Source organism: Bombina bombina, chromosome 1 (genome assembly GCF_027579735.1).
Source record: "Bombina bombina isolate aBomBom1 chromosome 1, aBomBom1.pri, whole genome shotgun sequence".
NCBI classification, from domain to species: domain Eukaryota; kingdom Metazoa; phylum Chordata; class Amphibia; order Anura; family Bombinatoridae; genus Bombina; species Bombina bombina.
In genome coordinates, this window is record NC_069499.1 from 535209298 (window position 1) to 535224733 (window position 15436).

Genomic DNA, 15436 nt, shown 5'->3' on the forward strand with positions numbered 1-15436 from the left:
GGGCCAAGAAATATCTCAAGACTGATTTTTCTAAGGTTTTATGGACTGATGAAATGAGAGTGAGTCTTGATGGGCCAGATGGATGGGCCCGTGGCTGGATTGGTAAAGGGCAGAGAGCTCCAGTCCGACTCAGACGCCAGCAAGGTGGAGGTGGAGTACTGGTTTGGGCTGGTATCATCAAAGATGAGCTTTTGGGGCCTTTTCGGGTTGAGGATGGAGTCAAGCTCAACTCCCAGTCCTACTGCCAGTTTCTGGAAGACACCTTCTTCAAGCAGTGGTACAGGAAGAAGTCTGCATCCTTCAAGAAAAACATGATTTTCATGCAGGACAATGCTCCATCACACGCGTCCAAGTACTCCACAGCGTGGCTGGCAAGAAAGGGTATAAAAAAAGAAAATCTAATGACATGGCCTCCTTGTTCACCTGATCTGAACCCCATTGAGAACCTGTGGTCCATCATCAAATGTGAGATTTACAAGGAGGGAAAACAGTACACCTCTCTGAACAGTGTCTGGGAGGCTGTGGTTGCTGCTGTACGCAATGTTGATGGTGAACAGATCAAAACACTGACAGAATCCATGGATGGCAGGCTTTTGAGTGTCCTTGCAAAGAAAGGTGGCTATATTGGTCACTGATTTGTTTTTGTTTTGTTTTTGAATGTCAGAAATGTATATTTGTTAATGTTGAGATGTTATATTGGTTTCACTGGTAAAAATAAATAATTGAAATGGGTATATATTTGTTAAGTTGCCTAATAATTATGCACAGTAATAGTCACCTGCACACACAGATATCCCCCTAAAATAGCTATAACTAAAAACAAACTAAAAACTACTTCCAAAACTATTCAGCTTTGATATTAATGAGTTTTTTGGGTTCATTGAGAACATGGTTGTTGTTCAATAATAAAATTAATCCTCAAAAATTCTGCACTCCCTGTAGCTCTGAGGACGTGGTAACCATTCTAGCGTAAATCGCATTTGCATTCACTTTCACCTTGTAATACGAATGCTAAACCCGACACACAAAAACACAGGCTATATTCCCCTTTTCACTTGTGCGTGACTGTTAGAGCGCCACTTGTAATCTGGCCCTTAGTGTTTAAAGTCCCTTTAAACTTAAATTATAGAAATGCAGTAAACGTTTTTTTCTAGTTGCAGCAATCAGTTTCCTCAATAATGTAATGGATATTCATATTAATAACACCCAAACCTGTTGATGATACCTAGGTATCCAACTGTAGGGGGCGCTATTCACATATATTAGTAGTTAACAACATTTGATGTGCAACAAAACAATAATAAATCTCAAACCATACACCTAGTGGAAATAACTTAGCTGGATTATTGGCCTCAGCTATGTAACATGTACTGATACTCAATATAGTCCTGAAATCTTTAAGAAATTCTTTTGGTAAAGTCCAGGTATGGTTGGTAGTATGATATTCACTCTTGATAGAAGGCTTGATGGGCAGCTCCTCTTATAACAAACAAAGCAACCGAACATCTGTGGAAATTAATCACAAAGAAAAGAGGGCGCCTCCTAGTGCAATATTGCAATATAATAAACAAAAAATAGAATTTGTGCAAGAAAAATACTCACAAAATAAGCAGCACCTATGTGCTGATTGGGGCAGGCTGGGGAATCACAGTAACCCAGCTACACTGATCCAGCAACTGGATGATGGAGCTTCAATGGAAACAAATGTAGAATCTGAATCAAAAAAGAGATGGGAGAGCACCTTCTATTGCAATAATGTAATATAAATGGCACAAATGGACAAACTTGAAGATTGTATACTCACAAAGGGAGCAGCACCTATGTGCTGATTGAGGCAGGCTGGGGAATCACAGTGACCCAGCTACACTGATCCTGCAGCAGGATGATGGTTTCCAATATCTCCAAACAAACGATCAGGCTTAGACTTCCATAAAAATATCAATTTATTTAAAAATTCAAGGGATGTGAATTGACAACACCCCAATATAAAAACAATTGTTTAAAAACAGTGGCAACTAGTTTCTCAGCTACAAAGGAAACATCCAAGGTGGAGCATCCTCTTCCAACGACATCCGACGACTAAATGATGGTAACTTTAAGTGACGTCATCCAAGATGGCGTCCCTTCAATTCCGATTGGCTGATATAATTCTATCAGCCAATCGGAATTAAGGTAGAAAAAATCCTATTGGCTGATGCAATCAGCCAATAGGATTGAGCTCACATTCTATTGGCTGATTGCGTCTGAGTGTGTTTTTATGTATGTCTGAGTGTTTGTATGTGTGTGTTTTTGTGTTTGAATGTGTCTGCTTTCTTGGGGGAGGGGGGGTGACACCATAACTTACCGCACCGGGTGACACCAACCCTAGTGACACCACTGAGTCAACACTATAATAGAAAATATTAAAGGCATAGGAAAGTCAAAATTAAACTTGCATGATTCAGATAGAGCATGTCATTTTAAGACACTTTTAAATTTACTTATATTTTCTATATTTTCAAATGTGCTTCGTTCTCTTAGTATCCCTTGTTAAAAATGAATACGCACATATCATACACTAGTGGGAGCTGCTGCTAATTGGCTAAATTGATGTGTTCAGCTTCCTGCCAGTAGTGCAATGCTGTCTATTCAGCAATGGATAACAAGAGAATGAAGCAAATTTGATAGTAGAAGTAAATTGGAAAGTTGTTTAAAATTGTATGTTCTATCTGAAACATAAAATAAAATGTTAGGGTTTACTATCCCTTTAAATGTAACATTATCATTCACTAATATCATGGCACTTGTTGATTGCATCCGGTGAAACCACTATAAAATATATTTTATCTTGTGGGATTTTTAATACAATTTATGATTCTGTATATAAATCCGTACTTTTATTTTAGTTGTGAATTTGTTATTTTTGAGTAACTTGCAGATAATACCCATTTAAAAACAATGCCCGTATTGCTAGCTTTTAGATATCCAAAGATTCCCTTTATATTTTATCACATTTCTAGATTGGAATTTTTTAAACATTTATGAAGCCTTTTTTTATTAAGCTAACTCTCTGAAACCATAAAATCGTTGGTTTCTCAATATCAAATATATAGGTTATCTGCCGTTTTGTTAATATCTGACTTGCAGTTAATTGATGCTGTTTTCCCTCCTCTCTTTGCAGTACAAGAAGCATCGCTCCTCTCACATGTACACCAATAACTTTGCAAAATCAGTAGTGAACCTAGTAGATTCTGTAAGTATATAACAGGCATGGCTCAATGGCTCCATATTTCTAACATGAGTGGGCAAATGTTAAATGAACCCAATATGCTGTCTCCTTAAATATTCACATTATTAACATTCACCTAGATTACGAGTTTTGCGTTCATGTTTTAACGCTGAAAAAATGGCCATTTCAGCATTAAAACAGCAACGCAGCAATTACGAGTCTTGTCGGTATAGCTATACCGCAAGCATTTTAGCCTGTAACACAACGTCGGTCCCGTACACAAAAAAATACGTTTTTGTGTGGGATTTCTATAGCGCTCCCATTACAAATTTTGCGGTGAGGAAAAAAAGCTTGCATTACACCCTATAACGACACGATCCGTTTCGCAATCTGAGACCAATAGTTATGAGTTTTACGCAACAAAACTGTTACACAAAACTCGTAACTAAACTATTATAAAGTACACTAACACCCATAAACTACCTATTAACCCCTAAACCGAGGCCCTCCCGCATCGCAAACACTATTTTAAAGTTATTAACCCCTAATCTGCAGCTCCCGACATCGCCACCACTAATAAAATCTATTAACCCCTATTCCGCCACTCCCCGACATCGTTGCCACTATACTAAAGTTATTAACCCCTATTCCCCCGCACCCCAACATCGCCCACACTATAATAAAGATATTAACCCCTATTCCGCCGCTCCCCAACATCGCCACTAAATAAAGTTATTAAAGGGACAGTCTACCATAGAATTGTTATTGTTTTAAAAGATAGATAATGCCTTTATTACCCATTCCCCAGTTTTGCATAACCAACACAGTTATATTAATATACTTTTTACCTCTGTGATTACCTTGTATCTAGGAACCTTCTTTCAGCCCCCTGATCACATGACTGTGACTGTTTATTATCTATTGTCTTGCAGTTAGCATTGTATTGAGCTAAATCTTAAATAACCCCCTGTGCCTGAACACAGTGTTATCTATATGGCCCACGTGTACTTTCTGTCTCTTTGTGTTGGAAAGAGATTTAAAAAGCATGTGATAAGAGGCAGCCCTCAAAGGCTTAGAAATTAGCATATGAGCCTACCTATGTTTAGTTTAAACTAAGAATACCAAGAGAAAAAAGCAAATTTGATGAAAAAAGTAAATTGTAAAGTTGATTAAAATTAAAAGTCCTATCTGAATAATGAAAGTTTAATTTATACTAGACTGTCCCTTTAACCCCTAAACCTCTGGCCTCCCACATCACTGCCACTAAATAAACCTATGAAGATAGAAGATGCCGCCTGGATGAAGATAGAAGACGCCGCCTGGAGGGATGAAGACCTCACCGCCTGGATGAAGACCTCTCGCCGCCTGGATGAGGATGGATCTTGTAATTTTAATTTAAAGTTAGGGGGTTGTTAGGTTTAGGGGTTAATAGTTTAATTTAGTTTTTTGAGATGTGGGAGGCTGTCGGTTTAGAGGTTAATAGGTTTATTCAGTGGCAGTGATGTAGGAGGCCAGAGGTTTAGGGGTTAATAACTTTATTTAGTGGCGGCGATGTCGGGGAGTGGCGGTATAGGGGTTAATAACTTTATTATAGTAGTGGCGATATAGGGAGTGGCAGATTATAGGTTAATAGATTTTTTTCGGTGGCGGCGATGTTGGGGGTGGCAGATTAGGAGTGTTTAGACGTGGGGTTTATGTTAGGGTGTTAGGTTTAAACATAACTTTTTTTTCCCCATAGACATCAATGAGGTTGCGTTACGAAGCTTTTCATTCCGTGATCGCTAGTGTTAGTTTTTTCTAACACTTTCTCCCCATTAATGTCTATGGGGAAAGCGTGCACAAGCACGTCAAAGCAGCAATTCTGTGTGGTATGGAGCTCATCGTTACCATATTGCACGCACAAGGCGGCTTTTTCAAAACTTGTAATGGTAGCGCTATGGAGCGTGAAATAACGCAACTTTTGTTGCATTTGTTTCGCACCCACTATAGCGCAAATCTTGTAATCTAGGTGTATGACATTTAACTCTGGCAGTACACTGATAAGGTTGTTTTGCAATCCCATTTGGCCAACCGAATCCCCCCACCCATTTAAATAATCTAATTATGCTATAAATCATACCTTAGTTGTTGTTACATTTTCACACTGGGTTAAAATGAATTCCTTATCCACAGGCTGCATTTAATACCAGCACATTTGTGAAACATGGATTTGCCAATATCTTAAAATATTACCTAAAGAAATGGATTTTGTAATATATGTTGATTGCACCTTCCATGACAAAGCTTCACGTCACACACTTTCAGTAAAGCTTTTCAAAGACACCAGATAATGATTTTTTTGGGTCATCTGACTGCATTGTGTCTGATTCCTTGACTTCAACTATGTGTCTATTCCCTTTGCAATGGATAACTGTTTGCTGGGGATAAACACACAGTGAAAAATGGATTTGTTACAAAAATAAAGATATATAAGATATAACATAATTAAGCATTTCATTTTTTACATTGGGATGTCATGTTAATTTCCTTTTGTTTTAAAGGGATACGAAACCCAATTTATTTTCTTTCATGATTCAGATAGAGCATGCAATTTTAAGCAACTTTCTAATTTACTCCTATTATAAAAAAATGTCATTCCCTTGGTATCTTTATTTGAAAAAGCAGAAACATAAACTTTGGAGCTAACCCATTTTTTTATTCAGAACACTGGGTAGCACTTGCTGATTGTTGGCTACATTTAGCCACCAATCAGCAAGTGCTAACCAGGTTCTGAATCAAAAATGGTCCGGCTCCAAAGCTTACATTTCTGCTTTTTTCAAATAAAGATACCAAAAGATAGAGAGGAAAAGTTGATAATAGGAGTAAATTAGAAAGTTGCTTAAAACTGCATGCTCTATCTGAATCATGAAAGAAAAAAAATTGGGTTTAGTGTCCCTTTAACTAGTGAGAAGATCAAGTCTATTTGGTTAAAGTAAAAAAACGCAATTTTGTGTTGGTCTCACCTTCCTTATTGCAAAGCTAAATATGGTAGATTATCCTTTTGGATATTGTACATACCCTAAAACAGCCAGCTGAAATTGACTAGAGGTGGGAAAATGGCTCTTTGCGACATTCAAATGGTAAAATCAAATCTTACTATTATATATATTATTTTGTTCAAATGTTTCAGTTGAACAAGGGTATATATATATATCTTTTTTTTTTTAACTAATGTTACATTTCAGTATATTGATTGTATATTATATCTAATAAAATATGTAAGTTTATGGAAATATATTCCTATATTTTCAAAGTATTTAATCAAAGGTTACATTTGATAAAGCACATTTTAAATGTGGCAACACTTGTCGTTTGTTGACCCAATTTTGCATGTGCAACCTACTTTAATACTGCTTTTCTGAGTGGAAGAAAAGGAAATACAGTACTGTGCAAATGTCTCAGGCCACCATTAGATTTGTTTTTTTAGAAAGGTTTTAATGACCATTTATATTTATTTTTCAGTCTCTTTATTAAGATACAAACATAAAATACAGCAAATATGTACACAAAATATAAAAAACAATGTCAGTATTTAGTGTGACCTCCCTTGGCACTAAGCACAACTTGGACTCTTTTGGAGAGACTGTCCTGAAGTTTCCTGAAGTAATCTTCTGGTATATTATACCAGGCTTCTTTCAGCATTTCCCAGAGGTCTTCTTTAGATTTAGGTTGTCTTTTACTTATTTCCCTGTCCAGGTGATCCCATAATATTCAGGTCTGGACTGTAGAGGCCAGTCCTTGACTGTCAGTGTTTTCTGTCTTAAGTTGGAGCGCTAACCCGAAGGTGCACTAGGACAACTGAAATACCTATGTTCTTCACTTATATAAATATATATTTAAAAATAAAAAAAATTCTATGTCCAATATAGATGACCGCACTCACTGGATTTAGGTAAAAAAAAAAGGCTAATTTTATTGTGTCGTTCCGGGACAAAATCACCTTCCTCAGACAAACAGGAACATAGTGCACTAAAGCTTTAAATACCAAAAGAACCCTCCCCCCAACAAAAAGTGTGCCTAAAAAATGTCATAGAAACATAGCAAGCATAAACATCGTGAAGTAGACATATATACATGTATAATATCAATACTGATGTAAAAAAATACCCAAGATAAAACCATGTATAATAAAATAGATGGTGTATGTCTAAATATACAGGAAGACTACTAGTATATACGTTACATAAGCCAATCTAGTTAATACATCATGCATAACTACATCCTTGTGTGAATCAGACATTGATCAAGCCTATGAGAGACATCAAGCTTATGTTATACCGTGATGTGACTGTGCAAGCCATGATCACGGTAAAATAAAATGTATGCAGGGGATGAACAATATTCACTCTAATGGAATCTAAGTAATTGTAATATATTAGACACTAGATCAACCCTGTTCACAAGAAAGCCCATGTTTGTGGGTCACGTGACACACAATCAGAGTACAATAGATCCTATTGGTGCACGTGTTAGCAAGTGACTGTCAGTCAGAAGAGCAATTGGACATCCACATGATAGGATTGACAAATGGTATCACAGGCGAAATATAACAATTATGTAGCAATATAATGAAAAGAACAACATAAATTAATGGGAATGTCAATAAGTGTAATTAAGTGGTGGCCACACAATAGGCATACCCCTACTCTATTGGGCCTATTTATCAAGCCGTTAACCACAAATATGCTGGAATTCTGTAGCGTAATTGTGGCGAGCTTGATTCTCCTTATTTATCAAAGCCTACAGACCGGCAAAAGTAGAATTTTGTGATGTAACATACGTTCCGCCGGTTTCAGTCCGACATAGATCGATGCTTACGTCACTACAGATGTTCCGAATGCAAATTCGGCACTATCTGACTACTTTTACAAGTTATCAAATAGCTACCAGGTACGCTCGCTCCTATTCTGGCCCAGCGTACCTGGTTTTTAATCCCTTGAGGCGGCGGATGCCATAGGAATCAATGGGAGTCTTAAAACAGCGAAAGCTTATGTCGATATCCCATTGATTTCTATGGTAACGTTTACACCTAACACCCTAACATAACCCCCGAGTCTAAACACCCATAATCTGCCGCCCCCTACACCGCCGCCACCTACATTATACTTATTAACCACTAATCTGCTGCCCCTACACCGCCGCTACCTACATTATACTTATTAACCCTTAATTTGCCGCCCCCTACACCGCCGCCACCTACATTATACTTATTAACCCCTAATCTACCGCCCGACACCGCTGCCACCTACATAAAGTTATTAACCCCTATCCCGCCACTCCTGGACCCCACCACAACTAAATAAATGTATTAACCCCTAAACCCCTGGCCTCCCACATCACTACCACTTACTAAACCTATTAACCCCTAAACCGCCAGCCCCCCACATCGCCATAAACTAAATTAAACTATTAACCCCTAAACCTAACAACCCGCTAACTTTATATTAAATATTAACTCATTCCTATCTTATAATAAATTTAAACTTACTTTTAGATTTAAATTAAACTATATTAAACTACTAATTAATTTAATCTACCCTAACTATTATACTAAATTACATTAAACTATATTAATTAATAATTAATCTACCCTAACTTTTATACTAAAATTACATTAAACTACAAATTAAATTAACTATATTATATATTTAAATACCTAACCCTACTCAAATAATTAAAATCTACACTAAAAAATTACTAAGTTACAAAAAACTAACAACTAAGTTACAAAAAATAACAAACACTAAGTTACACAAAATACAAAACACTAACGCCTAGATTTGGAGTTTGGCGTTAGCCATCAAAACCAGCGTTAGAGGCTCCTAACGCTGGTTTTGGCCGCCCGCTGGTATTTGGAGTCAGTCAGGAAAGGGTCTAACGCTCACTTTCCAGCCGCGACTTTTCCATACCGCAGATCCCCCTACGCCATTTGCGTATCCTATCTTTTCAATGGGATCTTTCTAACGCCGGTATTTAGAGTCTTGGCTGAAGTGAGCATTAAAAATCTAACGACAAGACTCCAGCCGCAGAAAAAAACCAGGAGTTAAGAGCTTTTTGGGCTAACGCCGGTTCATAAAGCTCTTAACTACTGTGCTCTACAGTACACTAACACCCATAAACTACCTATGTACCCCTAAACCGAGGCCCCCCCACATCGCCGCCACTCGATTAAATTTTTTTAATCCCTAATCTGCCGACCGCACACCGCCACCACCTATGTTATACTTATGTACCCCTAATCTGCTGCCCCTAACACCGCCGACCCCTATATTATATTTATTAACCCCTAATCTGCCCCCCACAACGTCGCCACCAGCTACCTACAATAATTAACCTATAATCTGCCGACCGGACCTCACCGCTACTATAATAAAGTTATTAACCCCTAATCCACCTCACTCCCGCCTCAATAACCCTATAATAAATATTATTAACCCCTAATCTGACCTCCCTAACATCGCCGACACCTAACTTCAATTATTAACCCCTAATCTGCCGACCGGACCTCACCGCTACTCTAATAAATGTATTAACCCCTAAAGCTAAGTCTAACCCTAACACTAACACCCCCCTAAGTTAAATATAATTTAAATCTAACGAAAAAAATTAACTCTTATTAACTAAATTATTCCTATTTAAAGATAAATACTTACCTGTAAAATAAACCCTAATATAGCTACAATATAACGAATAATTATATTGTAGCTATTTTAGGATTTATATTTATTTTACAGGCAACTTTGTAATTATTTTAACCAGGTACAATAGCTATTAAATAGTTATTTACTATTTAATAGCTACCTAGTTAAAATAATTACAAAATTACCTGTAAAATAAATCCTAACCTAAGTTACAATTAAACCTAACACTACACTATCAATAAATTAATTAAATACAATACCTACAAATAAATACAATGAAATAAACTAACTAAAGTACAAAAAATAAAAAAGAACTAAGTTACAAAAAATAAAAAAATATTTATAAACATTAGAAAAATATTACAACAATTTTAAACTAATTACACCTACTCTAAGCCCCCTAATAAAATAACAAAGCCCCCCAAAATAAAAAAATGCCCTACCCTATTCTAAATTAAAAAAGTTCAAAGCTCTTTTACCTTACCAGCCTTGAAAAGGGCCATTTGCGGGGTAGGCCCCAAAGAATTCAGCTCTTTTGCCTGTAAAAAAAACACATACAATACCCCCCCCCCAACATTACAACCCACTACCCACATACCCCTAATCTAACCCAAACCCCCCTTAAATAAACCTAGCACTAAGCCCCTGAAGAACTTCCTACCTTATCTTCACCACGCCGGGTTCACCGATCCGTCCACCGAAGTCTTGATCCAAGCCTCCGAAGTCTTGATCCAAGCCCAAGCTGGGGCTGAAGAGTGACGTCTATCCTCCGGCTGAAGTCTTGATCCAAGCGGCAAATGAAGAAATCTTCGGGAAGAAATCTTCATCCTATCCGGGCAGAAGAGTAGATCCGGACTGGCAAACATCTTCATCCAAGCCGCATCTTCTATGTTGTTCCATCCGATGACGAGCGGCTGATCTTGAAGACCTCCGGCGCGGATCCATCCTCTTCGTTCGACGTCCAACTGAAGAATGAAGGTTCCTTTAAGGGACGTCATCCAAGATGGCGTCCCTCGAATTCCGATTGGCTGATAGGATTCTATCAGCCAATCGGAATTAAGGTAGGAAAATTCTGATTGGCTGATGGAATCAGCCAATCAGATTCAAGTTCAATCCGATTGGCTGATTGGATCAGCCAATCAGTCTGAATCTGATTGGCTGATTCCATCAGCCAATCAGAATTTTCCTACCTTAATTCCGATTGGCTGATAGAATCCTATCAGCCAATCGGAATTCGAGGGACGCCATCTTGGATGACGTCCCTTAAAGGAACCTTCATTCTTCAGTTGGATGTCGAACGAAGAGGATGGATCCGCGCCGGAGGTCTTCAAGATCAGCCGCTCGTCATCGGATGGAACAACATAGAAGATGCGGCTTGGATGAAGATGTTTGCCTGTCCGGATCAACTCTTCTGCCTGGATAGGATGAAGATTTCTTCCCGAAGATGGACTTCTTCATTTGCCGCTTGGATCAAGACTTCAGCCGGAGGATGGACGTCACTCTTCAACCCCCGCTTGGGCTTGGATCAAGACTTCGGTGGACGGATCGGTGAACCCGGCGTGGTGAAGATAAGGTAGGAAGATCTTCAGGGGCTTAGTGTTAGGTTTATTTAAGGGGGGTTTGGGTTAGATTAGGGGTATGTGGGTGGTGGGTTGTAATGTTGGGGGGGGGGGTATTGTATGTGTTTTTTTACAGGCAAAAGAGCTGAATTCTTTGGGGCATGCCCTGCAAATGGCCCTTTTCAGGGCTGGTAAGGTAAAAGAGCTTTGAACTTTTTTAATTTAGAATAGGGTAGGGCATTTTTTTTATTTTGGGGGGCTTTGTTATTTTATTAGCGGGCTTAGAGTAGGTGTAATTAGTTTAAAATTGTTGTAATATTTTTCTAATGTTTGTAAATATTTTTTTATTTTTTGTAACTTAGTTCTTTTTTATTTTTTGTACTTTAGTTAGTTTATTTCATTGTATTTATTTGTAGGTATTGTATTTAATTAATTTATTGATAGTGTAGTGTTAGGTTTAATTGTAACTTAGGTTAGGATTTATTTTACAGGTAATTTTGTAATTATTTTAACTAGGTAGCTATTAAATAGTAAATAACTATTTAATAGCTATTGTACCTGGTTAAAATAAATACAAAGTTGCCTGTAAAATAAATATAAATCCTAAAATAGCTACAATATAATTATTCATTATATTATAGCTATATTAGGGTTTATTTTACAGGTAAGTATTTAGCTTTAAATAGGATTAATTTATTTAATAAGAGTTAATTTATTTCGTTAGATTTAAATTATATTTAACTTAGGGGGGTGTTAGGGTTAGACTTAGCTTTAGGGGTTAATACATTTATTATAGTAGTGGTGAGGTCCGGTCGGCAGATTAGGGGTTAATAATTGAAGTTAGGTGTCGGCGATGTTAGGGAGGACAGATTAGGGATTAATACTATTTATTATAGGGTTTTTGAGGCGGGAGTGAGGCGCATTAGGGGTTAATACCTTTATTATAGTAGCGGTGAGGTCCGGTCGGCAGATTAGGGGTTAATAATTATAGGTAGGTGGAGGCGACGTTGGGGGCGGCAGATTAGGGGTTAATAAATATAATATAGGGGTCAGCGGTGTTAGGGGCAGCAGATTAGGGGTTCATAGGGATAACGTAGGTTGCGGCGGTGTATGGAGCGGCAGATTAGGGGTTAAAAAAAATATGCAGGTGTCAGCGATAGCGGGGGCGGCAGATTAGGGGTTAATAAGTGTAAGGTTAGGGGTGTTTAGACTCCGGGTACATGTTAGGGTGTTAGGTGCAGACATAGGAAGTGTTTCCCCATAGGAAACAATGGGGCTGCGTTAGGAGCTGAACGCTGCTTTTTTGCAGGTGTTAGGTTTTTTTTCGGCTCAAAATGCCCCATTGTTTTCTATGGGGGAATCGTGCACGAGCACGTTTTTGAAGCTGGCCGCGTCCGTAAGCACCGCTGGTATTGAGAGTTGCAGTGGCGGTAAATTATGCTATACGCTCCCTCTTTGGAGCCGAACGCAGCCCTTCTGTGAACTCTAAATACTAGCGGTATTTAAAAGGTGCGGCCAGAAAAAAGCATGCGCAGCTAACGCACCCCTTTGGCCGCAAAACTCCAAATCTAGGCCTAAGTTACAAAAAAATAAAAAAAATAATTAGATTTAAACTAATTACACCTAGTCTAGGGGCCCTATGAAAATAAAAAGCCCCCCCAAAATAAAAAAACCCTAACCTACAATAAACTACAAATAGCCCTTAAAAGGGCCTTTTGCAGGGCATTGCCCCAAAGAAATCAGCACTCTTACCTGTAAATAAAAAATACAAACAACCCCCCAACAGTATAACCCACCACCCACACAACCTACCCCCCAAATAAAAACCTAATCTTAAAAAACCTAAGCTCCCCATTGCCCTGAAAAGGGCATTTGGATGGACATTGCCCTTAAAAGGGCATTTAGCTCTATTGCAGCCCAAAACCTAATCTAAAACTAAAACCCACCCAATACACCCTTAAAAAATCCAAACACTAACCCCAGAAGATTCACTTACAGTTTTGAAGATCCGACATCCATCCTCCAAGAAGCCGGCAGAAGTCTTCATCCAAACGGCCGAAGTCTTCCTCCAAGCCCGCAGAAGTCTTCACCCAGACGGCATCTTCTATCTTCATCCATCCGGCACTGAGCGGCTCCATCTTCAAGACATCCGACACGGAGCATCCTCTACAATCGACGTCTTCTTCAGAATGAAGGTTCCTTTAAATGATGTCATCCAAGATGGCGTCCCTTAGATTCCGATTGGCTGATAGAATTCTATCAGCCAATTGGAATTAAGGTTGAAAAAATCCTATTGGCTGTTGCAAGGGGTTAATGTAAAATTTAGCATACAAATTTGGGTAGATTAATTATTCATTTAATATAGTTTAATGTAATTTTAGTATAAAAGTTATGGTAGATTAATTATTGATTTAATATAGTTTAATGTAATTTTAGTATAAAAGTTAGGGTAGATTAATTATTAATTTAATATAGTTTAATGTAATTTTCGTATAATAGGGTATTTTAATTATTAGTTTAATATAGTGTAATGTAATTTTAAAGGTAAGTTTAAATTTATTATAAGATAGGGAGGAGTAAATATTTAATATAAAGTTAGCGGGTTGTTAGGTTTAGGGGTTAATAGGTTAATTTAGTTTATGGCGATGTGAGGGGCTGGCGGTTTAGGGGTTAATAACTTTATTTAGTTGCGGTGGGCTCTGGGAGCGGCTGGATAGGGGTTAATAACATAATGTAGGTGGCGGCGGTATAGGGGGCAGCAGATTAGGGGTTAATAACATAATGTAGTTGGCAGTGGGCTCCGGGAGCGGAGGGATAGGGGTTAATTCATTTATTAGAGTTGCGGTGGGCTCTGGGAGCGGCGGTTTAGGGGTTAATAACTTTATTTAGTTGTGGCGGTGTCCGGGAGCGGCGGAATAGGGGTTAATACATTTATTTAGTGGCGGTGGGCTCCGGGAGCGGCGGGATAGGGGTTAAACAGTTTAGTATAGTGGCAGTGCTTAGTGACAGTATACAAATAAAGCTGGGAAAAAGCCGAAGAGCAGCGAGATCGATGACTGTTAGTTAACAACAGTCCGCTGCTCATCGCCCCGTACTTGGTGCGCGGCTTTTTGACAGCTTTTTTGTTAAATATGGAGAACGTATTCAGGTCCGCGGCAGCGATGTTAGGCGATGTCAGGCGAGCGTATTGGTGCCGGCGAATGCAGTACAGCTGAAGGCTTGATAAATAGGCCTCTATGTGTAACAGCAAATGGGCAAAAATGATAAGTTCCTGTTTAGGCAAAACACAATTAAAAAAACAGGAAAATATGGAGACAATGCATGGTGTGTACAAAATGAGATAAAAATAACAGCAAAAGTCTGGCCAGGGTAGGGATGGGGCAAAAGTATATAGAATGCATCATAAGACATAAACATCAAACAATGTGACATCAAAATATCAGTGTGTTGAAAATAAATGTGACAAAACAATTTGAATCAATTGTGATATTGTGAGGTATATAAAGGTCACTAAATAAGCATAGGCAATATGTACGTCACTCCCCATAGGACCAAAGTATTGCAATACTATATAATCTGATTACATATTGAAAAACTAAAAACGGAATCAAATCATAGGAATAAATAGGTATATGGAGCATGACAGGAACTCAAAATGTTATGTGAAGGGGACCCCACATTAATATGTCCAAAACTGGGAATTAAATCCGGAACCATAACTATCAAGAACTATCCTGTGTCAGATATATCTGGTCTCACAATTGATCATAGACCTGTAGGTATAATGGGCAATCAGGACAATCAGTGGCCCTAAATTAGACAGACCATAAATGTCTAAATTAATTTCTACTTAGACAGACTATATTGTGCAATAAAGAGCCTGTGTCACATCGGTGGGGGATTCACAGGGATCACTATTCACCCACTTTATAAATATCAGGCACTAGAAGGTGATACCACATAGTCATCAGTAATATAGACATAGCTGG

At 38.2% G+C, this 15436-nt stretch overlaps 1 protein-coding gene across 1 annotated transcript in view; it reads left to right on the top strand.

Annotated features, from left to right (window-relative positions):
- Positions 1 to 15436, top strand: part of ADAM23 (ADAM metallopeptidase domain 23) — a 292223-nt gene that overhangs the window by 179918 nt on the left and 96869 nt on the right. Inside the window, exon 10 of the mRNA XM_053698649.1 lies at positions 3161 to 3232. Within this exon, the coding sequence (XP_053554624.1) occupies positions 3161 to 3232 (72 nt within the window). The remainder of the gene's footprint in view (positions 1 to 3160; positions 3233 to 15436) is intronic.